The sequence below is a fragment of the Rana temporaria genome, chromosome 6 (genome assembly GCF_905171775.1).
Source record: "Rana temporaria chromosome 6, aRanTem1.1, whole genome shotgun sequence".
Taxonomy (NCBI): domain Eukaryota; kingdom Metazoa; phylum Chordata; class Amphibia; order Anura; family Ranidae; genus Rana; species Rana temporaria.
In genome coordinates, this window is record NC_053494.1 from 73,374,400 (window position 1) to 73,389,497 (window position 15,098).

At 48.3% G+C, this 15,098-nt stretch overlaps 1 protein-coding gene across 1 annotated transcript in view; it reads right to left on the bottom strand.

Annotated features, from left to right (window-relative positions):
• The window catches only part of SNX29 (sorting nexin 29), a 1,289,390-nt gene that overhangs the window by 634,642 nt on the left and 639,650 nt on the right, over positions 1-15,098 (bottom strand). Inside the window, exon 8 of the mRNA XM_040358531.1 lies at positions 11,649-12,012. Coding sequence (XP_040214465.1) covers positions 11,649-12,012 — 364 coding nt within the window. The remainder of the gene's footprint in view (positions 1-11,648; positions 12,013-15,098) is intronic.

Here is a 15,098-nt window from a genome sequence, read left to right on the forward strand (position 1 = left end):
TTATCCGTGCTACTTTTTGTTTGTGTTATAACCCCCTTATTTTTGGCTCAAGACCTCTTTTTCTTTCTTTCTTCCCCTTGAGATGGACACCGAATTCTCTTCAATGAGGACATCCTGCTCCCCGTACACATTCACTGCCTGGAACCGGCGGGTTTGGAAACCCAGATGCGACGCCGCAAGGTACTGTTATTCTTTTTTCATGCTAACTTATGGCCCTGACGGTAACCTCCCTTAATGTCCGGGGTCTGAACCACCCAGTTAAGAGAGCTGTAGATGACAGGGGTGGGTGACGGGGAGGATGTAGATGACAGATGGAGATGACAGTGGTGGGGGACAGGGAGGATGGAGATGACAGGGGTGGGTGACGGGGAGGATGGAGATGACAAGGGTGGGTGACAGGGAGGATGGAGATGACAGGGGTGGGTGACGGGGAGGATGGAGATGACAGGGGTGGGTGACAGGGAGGATGGAAATGACAGATGGAGATGACAGGGGTGGGTGACGGGGAGGATGGAGATGACAGGGGTGGGTGACAGGGAGGATGGAGATGACAGGGGTGGGTGACGGGGAGGATGAAGATGACAGATGGAGATGACAGGGGTGGGTGACGGGGAGGATGGAGATGACAGGGGTGGGTGATGGGGAGGATGGAGATGACAAATGGAGATGACAGGGGTGGGTGACAGGGAGGATGGAGATGACAGGGGTGGGTGACAGGGAGGATGGAGATGACAGATGGAGATGACAGGGGTGGGTGATGGGGAGGATGGAGATGACATGGGTGGGTGACAGGGAGGATGGAGATGACAGGGGTGGGTGACAGGGAGGATGGAGATGACATGGGTGGGTGATGGGGAGGATGGAGATGACATGGGTGGGTGACAGGGATGATGGAGATGACATGGGTGGGTGACAGGGAGGATGGAGATGACGGGGGTGGGTGACGGGGAGGATGGAGATGACAGGGGTGGGTGACGGGGAGGATGGAGATGACAGATGTAGATGACAGGGGTGGGTGATGGGGAGGATGGAGATGACAGGGGTGGGTGACAGGGAGGATGGAGATGACAGGGGTGGGTGACAGGGAGGTTGGAGATGACAGATGGAGATGGCAGGGGTGGGTGATGGGGAGGATGGAGATGACAGGGGTGGGTGACGGGGAGGATGGAGATGACAGATGGAGATGACAGGGGTGGGTGACGGGGAGGATGGAGATGACAGGGGTGGGTGACGGGGAGGATGGAGATGACAGGGGTGGGTGACGGGGAGGATGGAGATGACAGGGGTGGGTGACAGGGAGGATGGAGATGACAGGGGTGGGTGACGGGGAGGATGGAAATGACAGATGGAGATGACAGGGGTGGGTGACGGGGAGGATGGAGATGACAGGGGTGGGTGACGGGGAGGATGGAGATGACAGATGGAGATGACAGGGGTGGGTGACGGGGAGGATTGAGATGATAGGGGTGGGCGACGGGGAGGATGGAGATGACAGGGGTGGGTGACAGGGAGGATGGAGATGACAGGGGTGGGTGACGGGGAGGATGGAGATGACAGATGGAGATGACAGGGGTGGGTGACGGGGAGGATGGAGATGACAGGGGTGGGTGACGGGGAGGATGGGAATGACAGATGGAGATGACAGGGGTGGATGACAGGGAGGATGGAGATGACAGGGGTGGGTGACGGGGAGGATGGAGATGACAGATGGAGATGACAGGGGTGGGTGACAGGGAGGATGGAGATGACAGGGGTGGGCTGTATATTGGCGTATCTCTAGCAGGCAGCACACACATGGTTTGATCTCTGCTAACACTGATGACAGGCTGGACACACACCCCCGGCTGCTGTCATCTTCATCCCAGCCAGCCGGCATTGAGGAGCCCACGCTGCCGCACGGTCCCCCCCCTCCTGATACCCCGCCCACATTCGTCCAGCGGCCAGATTATTGCTGGGATCCTGAGAGTGACAGGGGGTGGGACCGCATGTTTCAAAGACAACCGCAATGCTTCCCTTGGCGGTGGGCGGGGCTGTTAAACATCTCTCCGCCTCCGCCCGCCCTCCAGCCCTCCAGCCTGCTCGCTCGAGCTGAAACAGCAGCGATCCTTCAGCCCTGCCTCCTGGGATTGATCACAAACATGTCCCAGGAGGTATAGCAGCGCTGCGCCGCGGCAGGAGAAAGAAACTCACGGTGATAACAAAGTGAGTTTTTAAAATAAAAAATAAAAACATGTCAAATATGTTTAAGGGGGCAGTATGCTATACAATGCTTTAAAGTTAAAAAAGAGGGTGGAACTCCGCTTTAAGCAGCCAGACGGCAGCAAACTCTACAATCCCCAGGATATAGCAAATTCATTTGCAGAGTTTTACTCCTCCCTCTACAATCTCCGAGAAGATCCCTCTACACCTCAACCTGTAGAAGAGGTAATCTGTTCCTTCCTGGCTGACCTGGCACTGCCTACCTTGTCCCACACCCAACTTGACTCTCTTAACGCGCCGATCTCAGAATCCGAGATCAAGCGAGCAATCAAGACCCTCCCCCTGGGGAAGTCCCCGGGCCCGGACGGGCTCCCTAATTGTTATTACAAGGCCTTTGACTCCCTCTTAGCTCCTGCCTTAGGCAAAGTATTCTCTGAGAATTCTCTCTGCTTCCTTCTCAAGCGAAATGCTTAATGCTTTTATTGTGACTATTCTAAAACCGGGGAAGACACCTACTACGCCTGCAAATTTCGGTCCCATCTCCCTACTTAACACAGACGTGAAACTGTATGCCAAGATCCTAGCATCCAGACTGCTCCCATTCCTGCCCTCTCTGATCAACCCGGATCAAACAGGGTTCACCTCCGGTAGACAGTCCTCAGATGCAACCAGAAGGGTGATAGACTTGGTTCACCACGCAGGGGCCTCTCGAACGCCTTCTCTGCTCCTCTCCTTGGATGCAGAGAAGGCGTTCGACAGGGTGCACTGGGGATATATGACCCGGGTACTGGAGAAATTTGGGTTCTCCGGCCCCATCCTGTCGGCAATTCTGGCACTCTATTCCGCGCCCTGCGCACAGGTTTATACCTCAGGTATGCTCTCCTCTACTTTCAACATAACCAATGGTACCAGACAGGGGTGTCCCCTATCCCCCTCCATATTTAACCAGTTAGCAACCGCCCTATAGACGAAATACGTCTACAAGGCGGTTGCTTAACTCTGGGAGGGCGTCAATGTACGTCCTCCCAGAATCGCGCTCCCGTGCACCCTGTGGGGCGCGCACACGGGAGTCTCCGTGACCGCCGGGCGGTTTACCACGTGTTCGCTCCGTCATTGGACTACTAGTAAAACTACTAGTAAACAAACCGGCGTCATGTGATGACGCTGGTTCCTCCCTCTCCTCTCTGTACCGAACGGTACAGTGTGAGAGAGGAGAGGGGAGAGAGCGGAAGCAGCAGCAGCTGCTGCTGCTGCTGCTGCGGGCTGGATCTGTGACACATGCAGTCACAGATCCAGCCATCGATCCCTCCCTGTGCAATACTCTGCAGTACCAGCCATACTCTGAAATGCCCCCACACTCTGCAATACCCCAAAATACTCTGCAATGCCCCCACACTCTGCAATGCCCCCACACTGTGCAATACCCCAAAATACTCTGCAATGCCCGCAATACTCCGCAATGCCCCGCAATACTCCGCAATGCCCCGCAATACTACGCAATACCCCGCAATACCCCACAATACCCCGCAATACCCTGCAACGTCGTCTATGGGGATTTTTAAGTAGCGAAGTTTGGCGCCATTCCACGAGTGTGTGCAATTTTGAAGGGTGACATGTTGGGTATCTATTTACTCGGCGTAACTTCATCTTTCACATTTATGCAAAAGAATGAAGAAAAAATACTAAATTTGCCAAATTTTATAACAGAAACAAAGAAAAATTATTTTTTTTTACAGAATTTTCAGTCTTTTTTCTTTTATAGCGCAAAAAATAAAAAACCCAACGGTGATTAAATACCACCAAAATAAAGATCTATTTGTGTGAAAAAAAGGACGAAAATTTCATTTTGGTACAGTGTTGTATGACTGAGTAATTGTCATTCAAATTGTGAGAGCACCGAAAGCTGAAAATTGGTCTGGTTATTAAGGGGGTTTACGTGCCTAGTGGTCAAGTGATTAACCTACTTGTAGAACCCCTTGCGGGAAAAAATAGAGCCCATGCAGGTATCCCGGGTTTTGTGTTGGCGGGCCGATCCCATAATATAAGTTTATTCGCGGACGACATTATCCTTTTCTTAACCTCTCCAACCTCTTCCCTCTTTCAGGCACATAAAGTCCTTGCAGAATTCAGCCGCATATCCTACTACAAGGTTAACTACACCAAATCCTTCATTCTAGGCCTCAACCTCCCTCCTTCCCTCCAATCCCGCCTACAGACTTCCTTTCCATACTCCTGGGCCGCATCCAGTATACAGTACTTGGGGATACAAATCACAACAGACCCAGCGAAACTAGCTGATGCCAACTACATTCCTCTAATAGAAAAAATTACTAAGGAGGCGGCTCGCCTAGCCAAGGTCGAATTGACGTGGTCGGGACGCCTGGCCTCTTTCAAAATGTTGCTTCTCCCCCAAATCTTGTACATTTTCCGTACACTCCCCATCCCACTGAAATGCAGTCACCTCAGAGCCCTGAACGGCATCCTTAATCGCTATATATGGGGCACCAAGCGACCTAGGTGCGCGAAGTCCCTGTTGATTACACATAGATCAGTAGGGGGCATGGGCCTGATCGACATCAAAGACTACCACCGAGCAGCTATACTTACCCAGATTAGACGTTGGATATCCCCGACCCCTGACATTCTTTGGTGTGGTATAGAAAGAGCCCTCAGCCCGACCAAAGACCTCTACAGTACCCTGATACTTGACTCCTGGAGACCTCTCCCGTTGCGTCAACTGCCGTTGACTTTCCAGGCCACCATATTGGCCTGGAGAGAGCTGTGCACCTTGGCGTACACGTCCTCTAGTACTGTCTCTGTGTCAATTCCTATTGAAACCTTGTCAGCCGCAGTGCCATATACTTCCTTCTCCAGCTGGGCCGCCAAAGGCATTACTCGGGTTGAGGACCTATATTGCCAGAATGTACTCAAACCCTTTGAGGCGCTAGCCGCGGAATATGGCCTGACACAAATGGAAAGCTTCAGGCATTCGCAGGCGTCCCATTTTCTCCACTCATTACAATCCCGCAATGTACTGATTCATGACGCCATATGGCAATTCTACACTAAAACGACCCTCCCTCCCAAAGGAGTCTCCCTTTTCTATAATCTGTTCCAGGATAAACTCCTTTTTAAAATGACCCCCCCCGTTTCGTAAATGGGAAGCTGATTTGGGCAAAACATTTTCCCCGACCCAATGGAAATTTTCATTTAAGCTTATATACAAAGGGCCAGATTCAGCTAGATCCGCGCAATATTTGCGTGGGCAAAGGGCAACGATTTTTGCTCTGCGCCCACGCAAATATTTTGATATGCCCGCGATTCACGGAGCAGTAGCTCCGTAAATTGCGCGGGCGATATGCTAAATAGCCGGGCGTAAGGCTGCCTAATGTAAATGATCCCGCAGGGGGCGGGAATCATTTAAATTAGGCGCGCTCCCGCGCCGAGCGAACAGCGCATGCTCCGTCGGGAAACTTTCCCGACGTGCATTGCGGCAAATGACGTCGCAAGGACGTCATTTGCTTCTAAGTGAACGTGAATGGCGTCCAGCGCCATTCACAAATCACTTACGTAAACGACGTGAAATTTAAATTTCACGAGCGGGAAGGGCGGCTATACTTTAGCATTGGTTGCCCCTGCTACAGCAGGAGCAACCTTGCGCTAAAGTCGCCGTACGGAAACTCCGTACCTTGCCTGCGCAGGGCCCGCGCAACTTTTGTGAATCGGTGGTAGTATGCAATTTGCATACTATACGCCGATCACAATGGCCGCGCCCCCTAGCGGCCAACGCAAGAATGCAGCCTGAGATATGAAGGCATAAGGAGGCTTATGTCTGTCATATCCTAGGCTGCAGTCCGCGTAGCGATGTTCCTGAATCAGGGGCATTCGCTACGCGGGAGCAAAACAGCTATTGCGCAATAGCTTCTTGAATCTGGGCCAAAGCCTCCAGATGCATTAATCACTGGGAGTTGTCCCAAAAGATAGCCCTATGGTGGTACCTAACCCCATATCGTATAGCTCAATTCTATTCCTCGGCCTCCCCGCTGTGTTGGAGAGATTGTGGAGAGATAGGCAGAATTTTCCATGTCTTTTGGCTCTGTAGAAACCTCACGAGTTACTGGAGGGGTGTCTTTAGATGTATCTCTCGTATAACAGGTATACTAACACCCCCCAGTCCCGAACTGGCGATACTGAACTTGGGAATCGAAGGTTTTCCCCCAGATTTTCGAATCGTAGTCACTCACATCCTGCTAGCTGCCAGACTGCTGTTGACTAGAAATTGGAAATCACACACAGTACCAAATGTATCTGAGGTCCTAGAAATTACCAGAAGCAACTACATTTTTGAATCCCTGTTGGCAAACAGGGAGGGTAGGAGAGCGAAATTTGACACCCAGTGGAAGCCCTGGACTGACTGGTTCAGAGTGCAGTGAAAAGGTGAATTTGAAATGTCTTCTTCATGCCATGTTCCTTTTGATATGTCTTAAATGATTACCTATATAAGAGTATATTTACAATGCTCCCACAGGTGTCCATCTCACCCCCTTCTCCCCATCCTTTTCCTTCCCCGCCTCACTTTCCCCCCCTCCCTCTCCCCTCTCCTCCACTTACCCTCCCCCCTCTCCTCCCCGACTTTTATTCACACCACTTGTTTCCCCCCCCACTGTACTCCTTTATGTAATCTTTTGAGTATGATACAAGGGTGGGGATGTACATGTACATCCTGCCTTAATTGTTGTTGTACTGTGATTGTCTTACCCATACTCATATGTCTTACTCTGATTTAACCTGCTTATCTCTGGAGTTGTCAATGTTGTCTGATCTTCCCTGATGTTCCCTGGGAATACATGTGAGTGTTTTCTACTTTTGTACTTTGATTTTTTTTTTTCAATAAAAACTATTGTACGAAAAAAAAAAAAAGATGGTCCTTCTTCCCAAATTCCTGTATGTATTGTGGCACTCCCCTGTCTACCTCCCTCTCAAGATCTTTAAGGCCATAGACTCAATCCTTAAGTCGTTCGTGTGGGGCCCCACTAGACATAAGTTATCCTGGCAGGTATTGAAGAATTCCACTGAACTGGGTGGGGCTGCGTTACCCGACGTTAACTCTTATTGTCTGGTGGCGCAACTGTCTCATTTTTTTTATTTTGACAAGCAGGACCGAGACCGCTACCTCACGCTGCTATGCTCCCGCTGTGCTCCTGGACTCACTCACCCCTTCCAGGTCCTCTTTAGGGGCTTGGGGGGTGCTTGGACTCTGGGTAGCCGCGTGGGCCTCCTCTATCACCATAGCAAAATTTGGGAGGTGGTGGGCCGAAAATTGAAGGCACCGGTCACCCACTCTTACACCCCTCTCTGGGACAACCCGGGTTTGGGTGAACTGCTTACCATCCCGGATCGGGTTCTTTGGCTAGATCGGGGAGTGAGGTACCTATCAGACGTCTATCGCGGCCCTATATTAAAATTGTTTCAACAGCTTAAAGATGACTTTGATTTACCCAATTCTATGCACTTCCGTTACCTCCAGCTTCGTCACACCCTCCATGCCCTAGGTGTGACGGTACCCCCTGCACATTCTTCCATCTTATGTGGTCCTGCCCGGTCATACAGGGATACTGGTCACAGATTGTAAAGTTCATACACGACGAGATGGGGTCCCCCCTGACACTGTGCCCTAAGCAGTGCCTACTGGGGGTGTTCCCTGACCCTGACTCGGACAAATATCACAAAATATTCCTCCAGGAAACATTATTCACGGCACGCTTATTGATAGCTCGTAAATGGCTCCGAGCCTCACCCCCGTCTATCCAGGAGTGGATTGTTGCGGTTAACTCTTTCTTACCGTATAAAAGGGAGATCTATGCCCACAGGGGCTGCCCGGCCAAATACAACAAGGTGTGGGATGATTGGGTGGAGAATGCCGCTACCTGTAATGCCCTGTCTGACTGAGTTTGGGGACCCCTCCCCCCATGCCCACCCGTAAATAAATGGCTGAATGTCTGCTTGGTCCTTTTGCCCACCTGGGTTTCTGTGTTTTTTTTTTTTTACGTTTACTTGTTGCGCTTGGGATGCCATTTGCAATGTGTTTCCATTGTTTAGTGTATACACTGACTCCTGTATTCCCCTTATCTCACCTGTGTGTGATGTATGCTTATGCGTTATGTATGCCTTTTATTTTTTCAAATAAAAAACACCAAATTTGTAAAAAAAAATAACATGCCTTGTAGGTGTATTAAATTACTGGGAGGCAGGATAGACAGTGATCTTACTCACCCCAGGAAAGGAGGCACATGCTGTCTGCTTCTTTCACTTCTCCCCGAGTATGTGGGCGTGGTAGACACAGAAGCAGAGGGGCGGGAAGAGGAGGAGCACTCCATCTGAGTGGAGACTGGAGAGCAGAAAGCGGAACTGTTCCTGTCGGCTCTGAGGCTAAGCTGTGTGTGAGAGAGACACACAGCTTAGCCAATGCGCCGGAGAAGATACAGGCATCGCCGCCGCACAGCAGTAGGTGAGCGGCGGCTGCAGGCCTGTGTTAACCCTGTCCAGGCCGCGGTCGCCGCTTACCTCCCGATGGGTGGCATGGACATCAACAGTCCACAAAGCGGGTGGCCCCGGCCCACGCCATAGCAGCCCACCGGGCATATGCCCGGTCTGCCCTATGGCCAGTCCGGGCCTGCATCTCACTGTGGTTGGTGGGAGTAAACAAACGGACCGGCGCATGGTGCCTGTTGATTAAGTGAAGGCCTGACTGGCTGACTCATGAGCTGAGCGGTGCCGGCACAGCTTATATTGGTATATAAACTGCCGCGAGCCTCAGGCTCAGTGTGTGTCAGTGACAGTCTGTAGTGTCTCTCTTCTACTAGCTAGCTCTAGCTGATTCAGTCAGCCTGTATGTGGCTACGGCTCATGAGTCGCCCCTCCATTCCGCACACACTAATCCCTGGAGGCCTGGACCAGTGGTGGCTGGTGCTAAAAAACTGAGAAGAATTTGAAAAAAAACCATCAAAGGCTGCAACTGTGCCATCAAATGCTGCCACTGTGCCATCAAACACTGTCACTGAGCCCACCAAACGCTGCCACTGTGCCCACCAAATGCTGCCACTGTGCCCACCAAATGATGCGACTGTGCCATCAAATGCTGCCAGTGTGCCCAATGCTGCCAGTGTGCCTCATGTGTTGTCACCGTGCCCCAAACGTTGCCCCCCACATGCTCGCTGTCTGCCCAGTCCTCAACTTGTCTCGGGTCGGCAGTGGGTGACTGCGGCAGGCGGCGAGCGGTGTCCTCCATTTCTTCTTCGATGAGGGAGACTCTTCTCCAGCCCGCTCCTCCTCTCATCCTTCCAAGCCTGCCGCTTCAGCCAATTAGGTGATCGGTAACCAGACCAGGTGAACCTGATTGGCTGAGAGGAGGGTCAGTGTTAGGGAAGCGATTCCCTAACACAGCACTGTTTAACCAGGGAACTGTGTGTCCTCTGGTTAACCATTTGGAAGTCGATAAGAGCCCACAGGTTCTAATCGGGAAGCCTATTGAAGCCTCTCGCTCTAATCAGGCACTTCCGAAACACACCCACCGCTGTTATTCAGATGGCTGGCGCTCAACAGGGGGCCGGACACCTGAATAGTGGGCGGCAGCGGCGAAAATACATAGATTCATGCAATGCATGAATCTATGTATTGTTGATTGATAGGTGTAGGAGAGAGGGGGGTGCTCCTGCACCCACTATGGACACACCGCCACTGGCCTGGACCCTTCCCTCACTCAGTTGATTGGTTCCCTCCCCTGCGCTCCTCTGCAGTGCTCTGCTCGCCTCTTATTCTCTCCACTCACTCAGTGAGTGACTGGGGGGTCTGTGCTGATGGTGGGGGGGTGGTTTGTCCTGGAGAGGTCTATGCTGATGGTGGGGGGGTGGTTTGTCCTGGGAGGGGTCTGTGCTGATGGTGGGGGGTGGTTTGTCCTGGGGGCATCTGTACTGATGGGGGGCTATATACCCTGATCTGTGATGCTGAGCTGTATACCCTGATCTGAGAGGCTGAGCTATATACCCTGATCTGTGAGGTTGAGCTGTATACTCTGTCCTGTGATGCTGAGCTGTATACTCCAGTCCTGACACGATGGGTGGAAGCAAGTGGAATACAAGGGACAAAGTGGGTGGATTCTATATCGATTGGGACTTATGAGAAGTGAGAGGGGTCAAAAAAGGAAAGGCAGGGTCTTGCTCCCCCATCCTAAAACTTCAGCAGCCGCCGCTGACCTCTAGGATTATTGTGTTACATTAGCAGTTTGGCTGAATGGAAAATTATGATGTTTTTCCCCAAATCATCTCTCTTTCACAGTATTCATTGTGAGTGACCATTTGTAGAAATCGAAGCCTACAAACTACCACTGTGATTAACGTCAGCACCTCAAACAATTCCTCGAACTTACAGGTTTAAATGCAAAGGTTTGAATGTTATATTCTTCTATGTGACTGCTACCCTGCCTTGCAAGTTATACAACAGTGGTTCTAAACCAGGAAAACAGTGAATACAGGAAAACAGGGGGGGAAAAAAAACACCAGCCACCACTGCCAGGAAGGCAGTGGGAGCTTTTATGTATGCAGGCAATCAACAAGACACTGAGAAGAAGGCATAGTGTGAAAATGCTCTCATACATAATAATTTAAAGGGGTGGTTCTCCTTAAAAACTACTTTTTCTTATTACACTGGCCCCCAACATTACAATACGATTAAGGCTATAATTATTTTTTTGATGCTGTACATACCTTTGTACAGCATATTCACTGTACAAGTTGCGAGTCCCGCGGGAGTGGGCGTTCCTAACATGTCTGTGATTGACGTTTACCCCAAAAACGAGCTCCCCCCGTCACATAAGCCGCGTCACGATTGGCGAAAGGAGCCGAACAGCGATGCGCATGCGCAGTATAGCGCTGACTCGCCGTTCGGCTCCTTTCGCCAACCGTGACGCGGCTTACGCGACGGGGGGGAGCTCGTTTTTGGGCAAAACGTCAATCACAGACATGTTAGGAACGCCCACTCCCGCGGGACTCGCAACCCGGATGCCACGGGTGAAGATGCTGTACAAAGGTATGTACAGCATTAAAAAAAAAATAATAGCCTTAATCGTATTGTAATGTGGGGGGCCAGTGTAATAAAAAAAAGTAGTTTTTCGGGTGAACCACCCCTTTAACATAACATTGGCCGGCTTGTGTTCCCTGATGCAGACCGTTACATGTCTGCTGCTGGGTTACACCTCCTTTATGGGGCTTAACTTTACACCGGACGTACAACTTACGTGCACCTCTCGTAGACGGCGCACATTTGCACTTACGTCGGCGTAACTTGATATACGTCAGCGTAAGTGCTTTGTGAATCCGGGCCACTGACTCCAGACCAGATACAGAAGGAAAAAGTGGTGCTGTTATGTGGTGCTGTTATTAAGATAAACTTACTGTTCACAGGAAGCACTCTTGTCTCTGTCTCCGGACCAGCTGACAATTTCTGGTTCATATGTGTCATAGTCATCCAGCTCTTCATTAGCTATGCTTTTCACGACCAGCTTTGGATAGTCTAATTCTCCATTAACACAAGAAGAGTGATCATTTTCTTTGTCATGTAAGTCCAGTTGAAACTGTGCTTCAAAGTGAGGTAAAACTTCTGAGGACCTGTCAGTCTGCTTCTCTGAACTATCTATGCTACTCATCGGAGTCTTTGAAACATTCACAAGATCTGGGTCTTCCATATCTCCATCATCATCAAATGAGATGATAGTCAACATTTTTTTCTTTTTCTTGCGCTCCTTTTTAGCTTTGCCATCTACAGGAAGTAAAACTGATGTTAAAAAAGGTAAAGTAAAATACATTTTTATGGTTTTAGCTCAGTTTGCCTTGACACCGGTGAAGATAAAGTACTAACTAGAATAACAGTTTTTTTTAAGCTACATTTACATAATTCACAATTGTGGACATGCAACAAATGTACAATACTTAAAAAAAATATAAATAAAATGACGTGGAACACTTTAAAACTGCTTATTTTAGTCAATTGTCTTAACGTTAGACTATTTAAATGCTTGTGAGAAAGATCTATCTTATACCCAATAAGACCCCTTTCACCCTGGGGCATTTTTTAGGCGCTTTAGCGTTAAAAAAAACAAAGAAAAAATTGCGCCAACCAATAATAAAACAGTGAAGTCCTTTGTGTTTCCTATAAGTAAAACATAGAAAAATGTGCACCATATGAGTGCATAAATATGAAAAAAACTATTTAAAAGTTAAAAATTTCAGTATCAAAGTCCATAGACAATAAGTCCAACCCGGACAGCACCCAGTGTGAAGATGATTGACAGTAGTGACCCGCCACCATATGGACTGAGGCTTACCAATAGGTAATTTAATAACAGCGTTATTCAAATTACTGCAGGATACTTCCAGAGTGCGGGATAACAGCCAGGAATACACCAGGTCACAGCCCCTTTAAGAGATCCACGACGGGATGCAGCAGGATACACTAACGGTATTCGTCCTCATAGCATGTCACAGCCCAGTCAATGCAAACATAAAAGGAAGGAGACCGCACATAGGGTAGTATGCACTAACAGGTTTTAATTAAAAAGGTTAAAACTACTTACAGGCGAAGGTAAATAGGAAGCAGATAAACATTTGCCGGCCGGCATCTAACAGGAGCCCTTCCTGTACGCGGTGACGTCACTGCACTCCGTCCCAGACGCGTTTCGTCACAATATGACGTTCTCAATGGGAATGGGCTCTGCAGTGAACCACCGCTTAATATATCCAGGCCTCGCTTTGACTGCCAGGAACCGGAAGTAACCAAATCGCCATTTTGAAAATGGGAAAACTGGATATTTAGTGTGTGCGGGACCTTAAGTGCCCTTAACTAAGTTAAAACTAAAAATAAAGAATATATATATAAATAAGGCTAAAGACAGGGAGCTATCTCTTTAGTAAAAGAGAGACAGTATTAAAGATGTAAAGAATTTGTGTTTTGTGCACATAAGTGAATTTAATTACAAAACGTGCATATATTAAAGATCCATCCTGAATACATATAGTCGGTCCCTCTCGTGGCCAGAGCTGGAACTGCCGACCTATAGATAATCTTACCTGAGTGAGCAATACCTCACACATATATAAATCAGGATGCTACAAACCAAATGGTGAATATTAAGAAAATTTAAGAAGAATTAAACGTAAATAAGAAACCCCACAGGGATTTAAAATTGCGTATAAATTCATATAATCATATAAATAAATTAATATTCATATAAGTTAATATATAGTCAAAAATTGGAACATGATTAAACCAACCCCCATCTCCAAATTGACATACTATTAATAGTGTAAATTTAAATAGTGAACCCATTATTCATCAAAAAACAATAAAAAAGGTGAAAAATAGAAAAATGGTCCCATCCTGGTGAAGTCAAAATGAGGCTAAAAAGTTTACAAATAATTATAATATATATAAAAAAAACCACTATACAAAATCGCTTTAAACAGTATTATAGACACAAAACTATCATGGTGACATCAAGCATTATTTATAAACGCATTTATATCAGTGTCTATATTTAGGCCATGAGGCGTATAGCACTTGAGCCGGTGTATCCAAGCCATTTCCAGCTTGGAAATTTCTCTAACTAAAGCACTCCCCCTCCAATTAGGTTTAAATTTATCGATACCTAAAAATAGTGTGTTTGATGGGTCTTTGTTATGTTTGAGGAGGTAATGCTTTGACACCGAATGCTTATCGAAACCATTAAGGATGTTGGTAATGTGTTCGTTTAACCGAACACGCAAAGGTCGCTTGGTACGGCCTACGTATTGTAGGCCGCATGGACACTGTATCAAATACACGACTCCTGTGGTTTCGCAGGTAATAAAGGGCTTTATTGGATGCTCCTTCCTTGTGGTGGTTGATTCAAACCTAATCGTGCGTCTACTCCTACATGAATTCAAGGAACAGACTCTACACCTTCTACATTGATAAAAGCCCGTTAATTGATTAAAAAATGTATTTGAGCCATTCTGAGGGGGATTTAAAATATTTGGTGCAATCTGATTGCACCTCTAAAAACAACCCTTGGTTTCTCAGGCAAAAGCCCCTTGAGAATGGGGTCATTCCTTGCCAAATGCCAATGTTTATTCAAAAGTTGTTTGATACTCCCGTGCTGAATGGAATAATCAGTGATAAAGGGAGCACAGCCCTGAAATTGGTCACATGCAACTTGGGGTCGCTCCACCAAAAGATCCTCTCTAGGGATACGGCCAACGGTCTCTAAAGTCTCATTTAGGGACTCTAGATTGTAACCCTTCTCTAAAAAACGACTGGTCAGTACTTTGGCCTGTTCAGAAAACTCAAGAGGGTCAGAACAGTTCCTACGGAGCCTAAGATACTGGCTTTTTGGAACCGATCTGAGCCACTGACTATGATGGCAACTGTTTAAAGGAATAAAGGAGTTGCGATCCGTCGCTTTAAAGAATGTTGAAGTGCCAAACTTATTGTTCTTAATACTAACTTTGAGATCCAAATAATGGACCTCAAATTGGCTAGCTTCGAATTTTAATTGGATACCCCTCTGGTTGAGATTCAGATCTGACATGAATCTTTCCAGCCTGTCAAGGGTGCCATCCCATAGGAGGAGGATGTCATCGATATACCTTGCCCATAACATGAGCTCTGGTATATTAGTACTATAGATGACATCCTCCTCCCACTTGGCCATAAACAGATTGGCCAAACTGGGGGCATATTTAGCCCCCATGGCCACGCCCGTTTCTTGTTTATAGAACTTCCCCTCGAACCAGAAATAGTTTGAGGAGGTGGCAAACCTTAAGAGTGACATGATAAACTCTACCTGTTTATCAGGGAGGCCAGAGTCA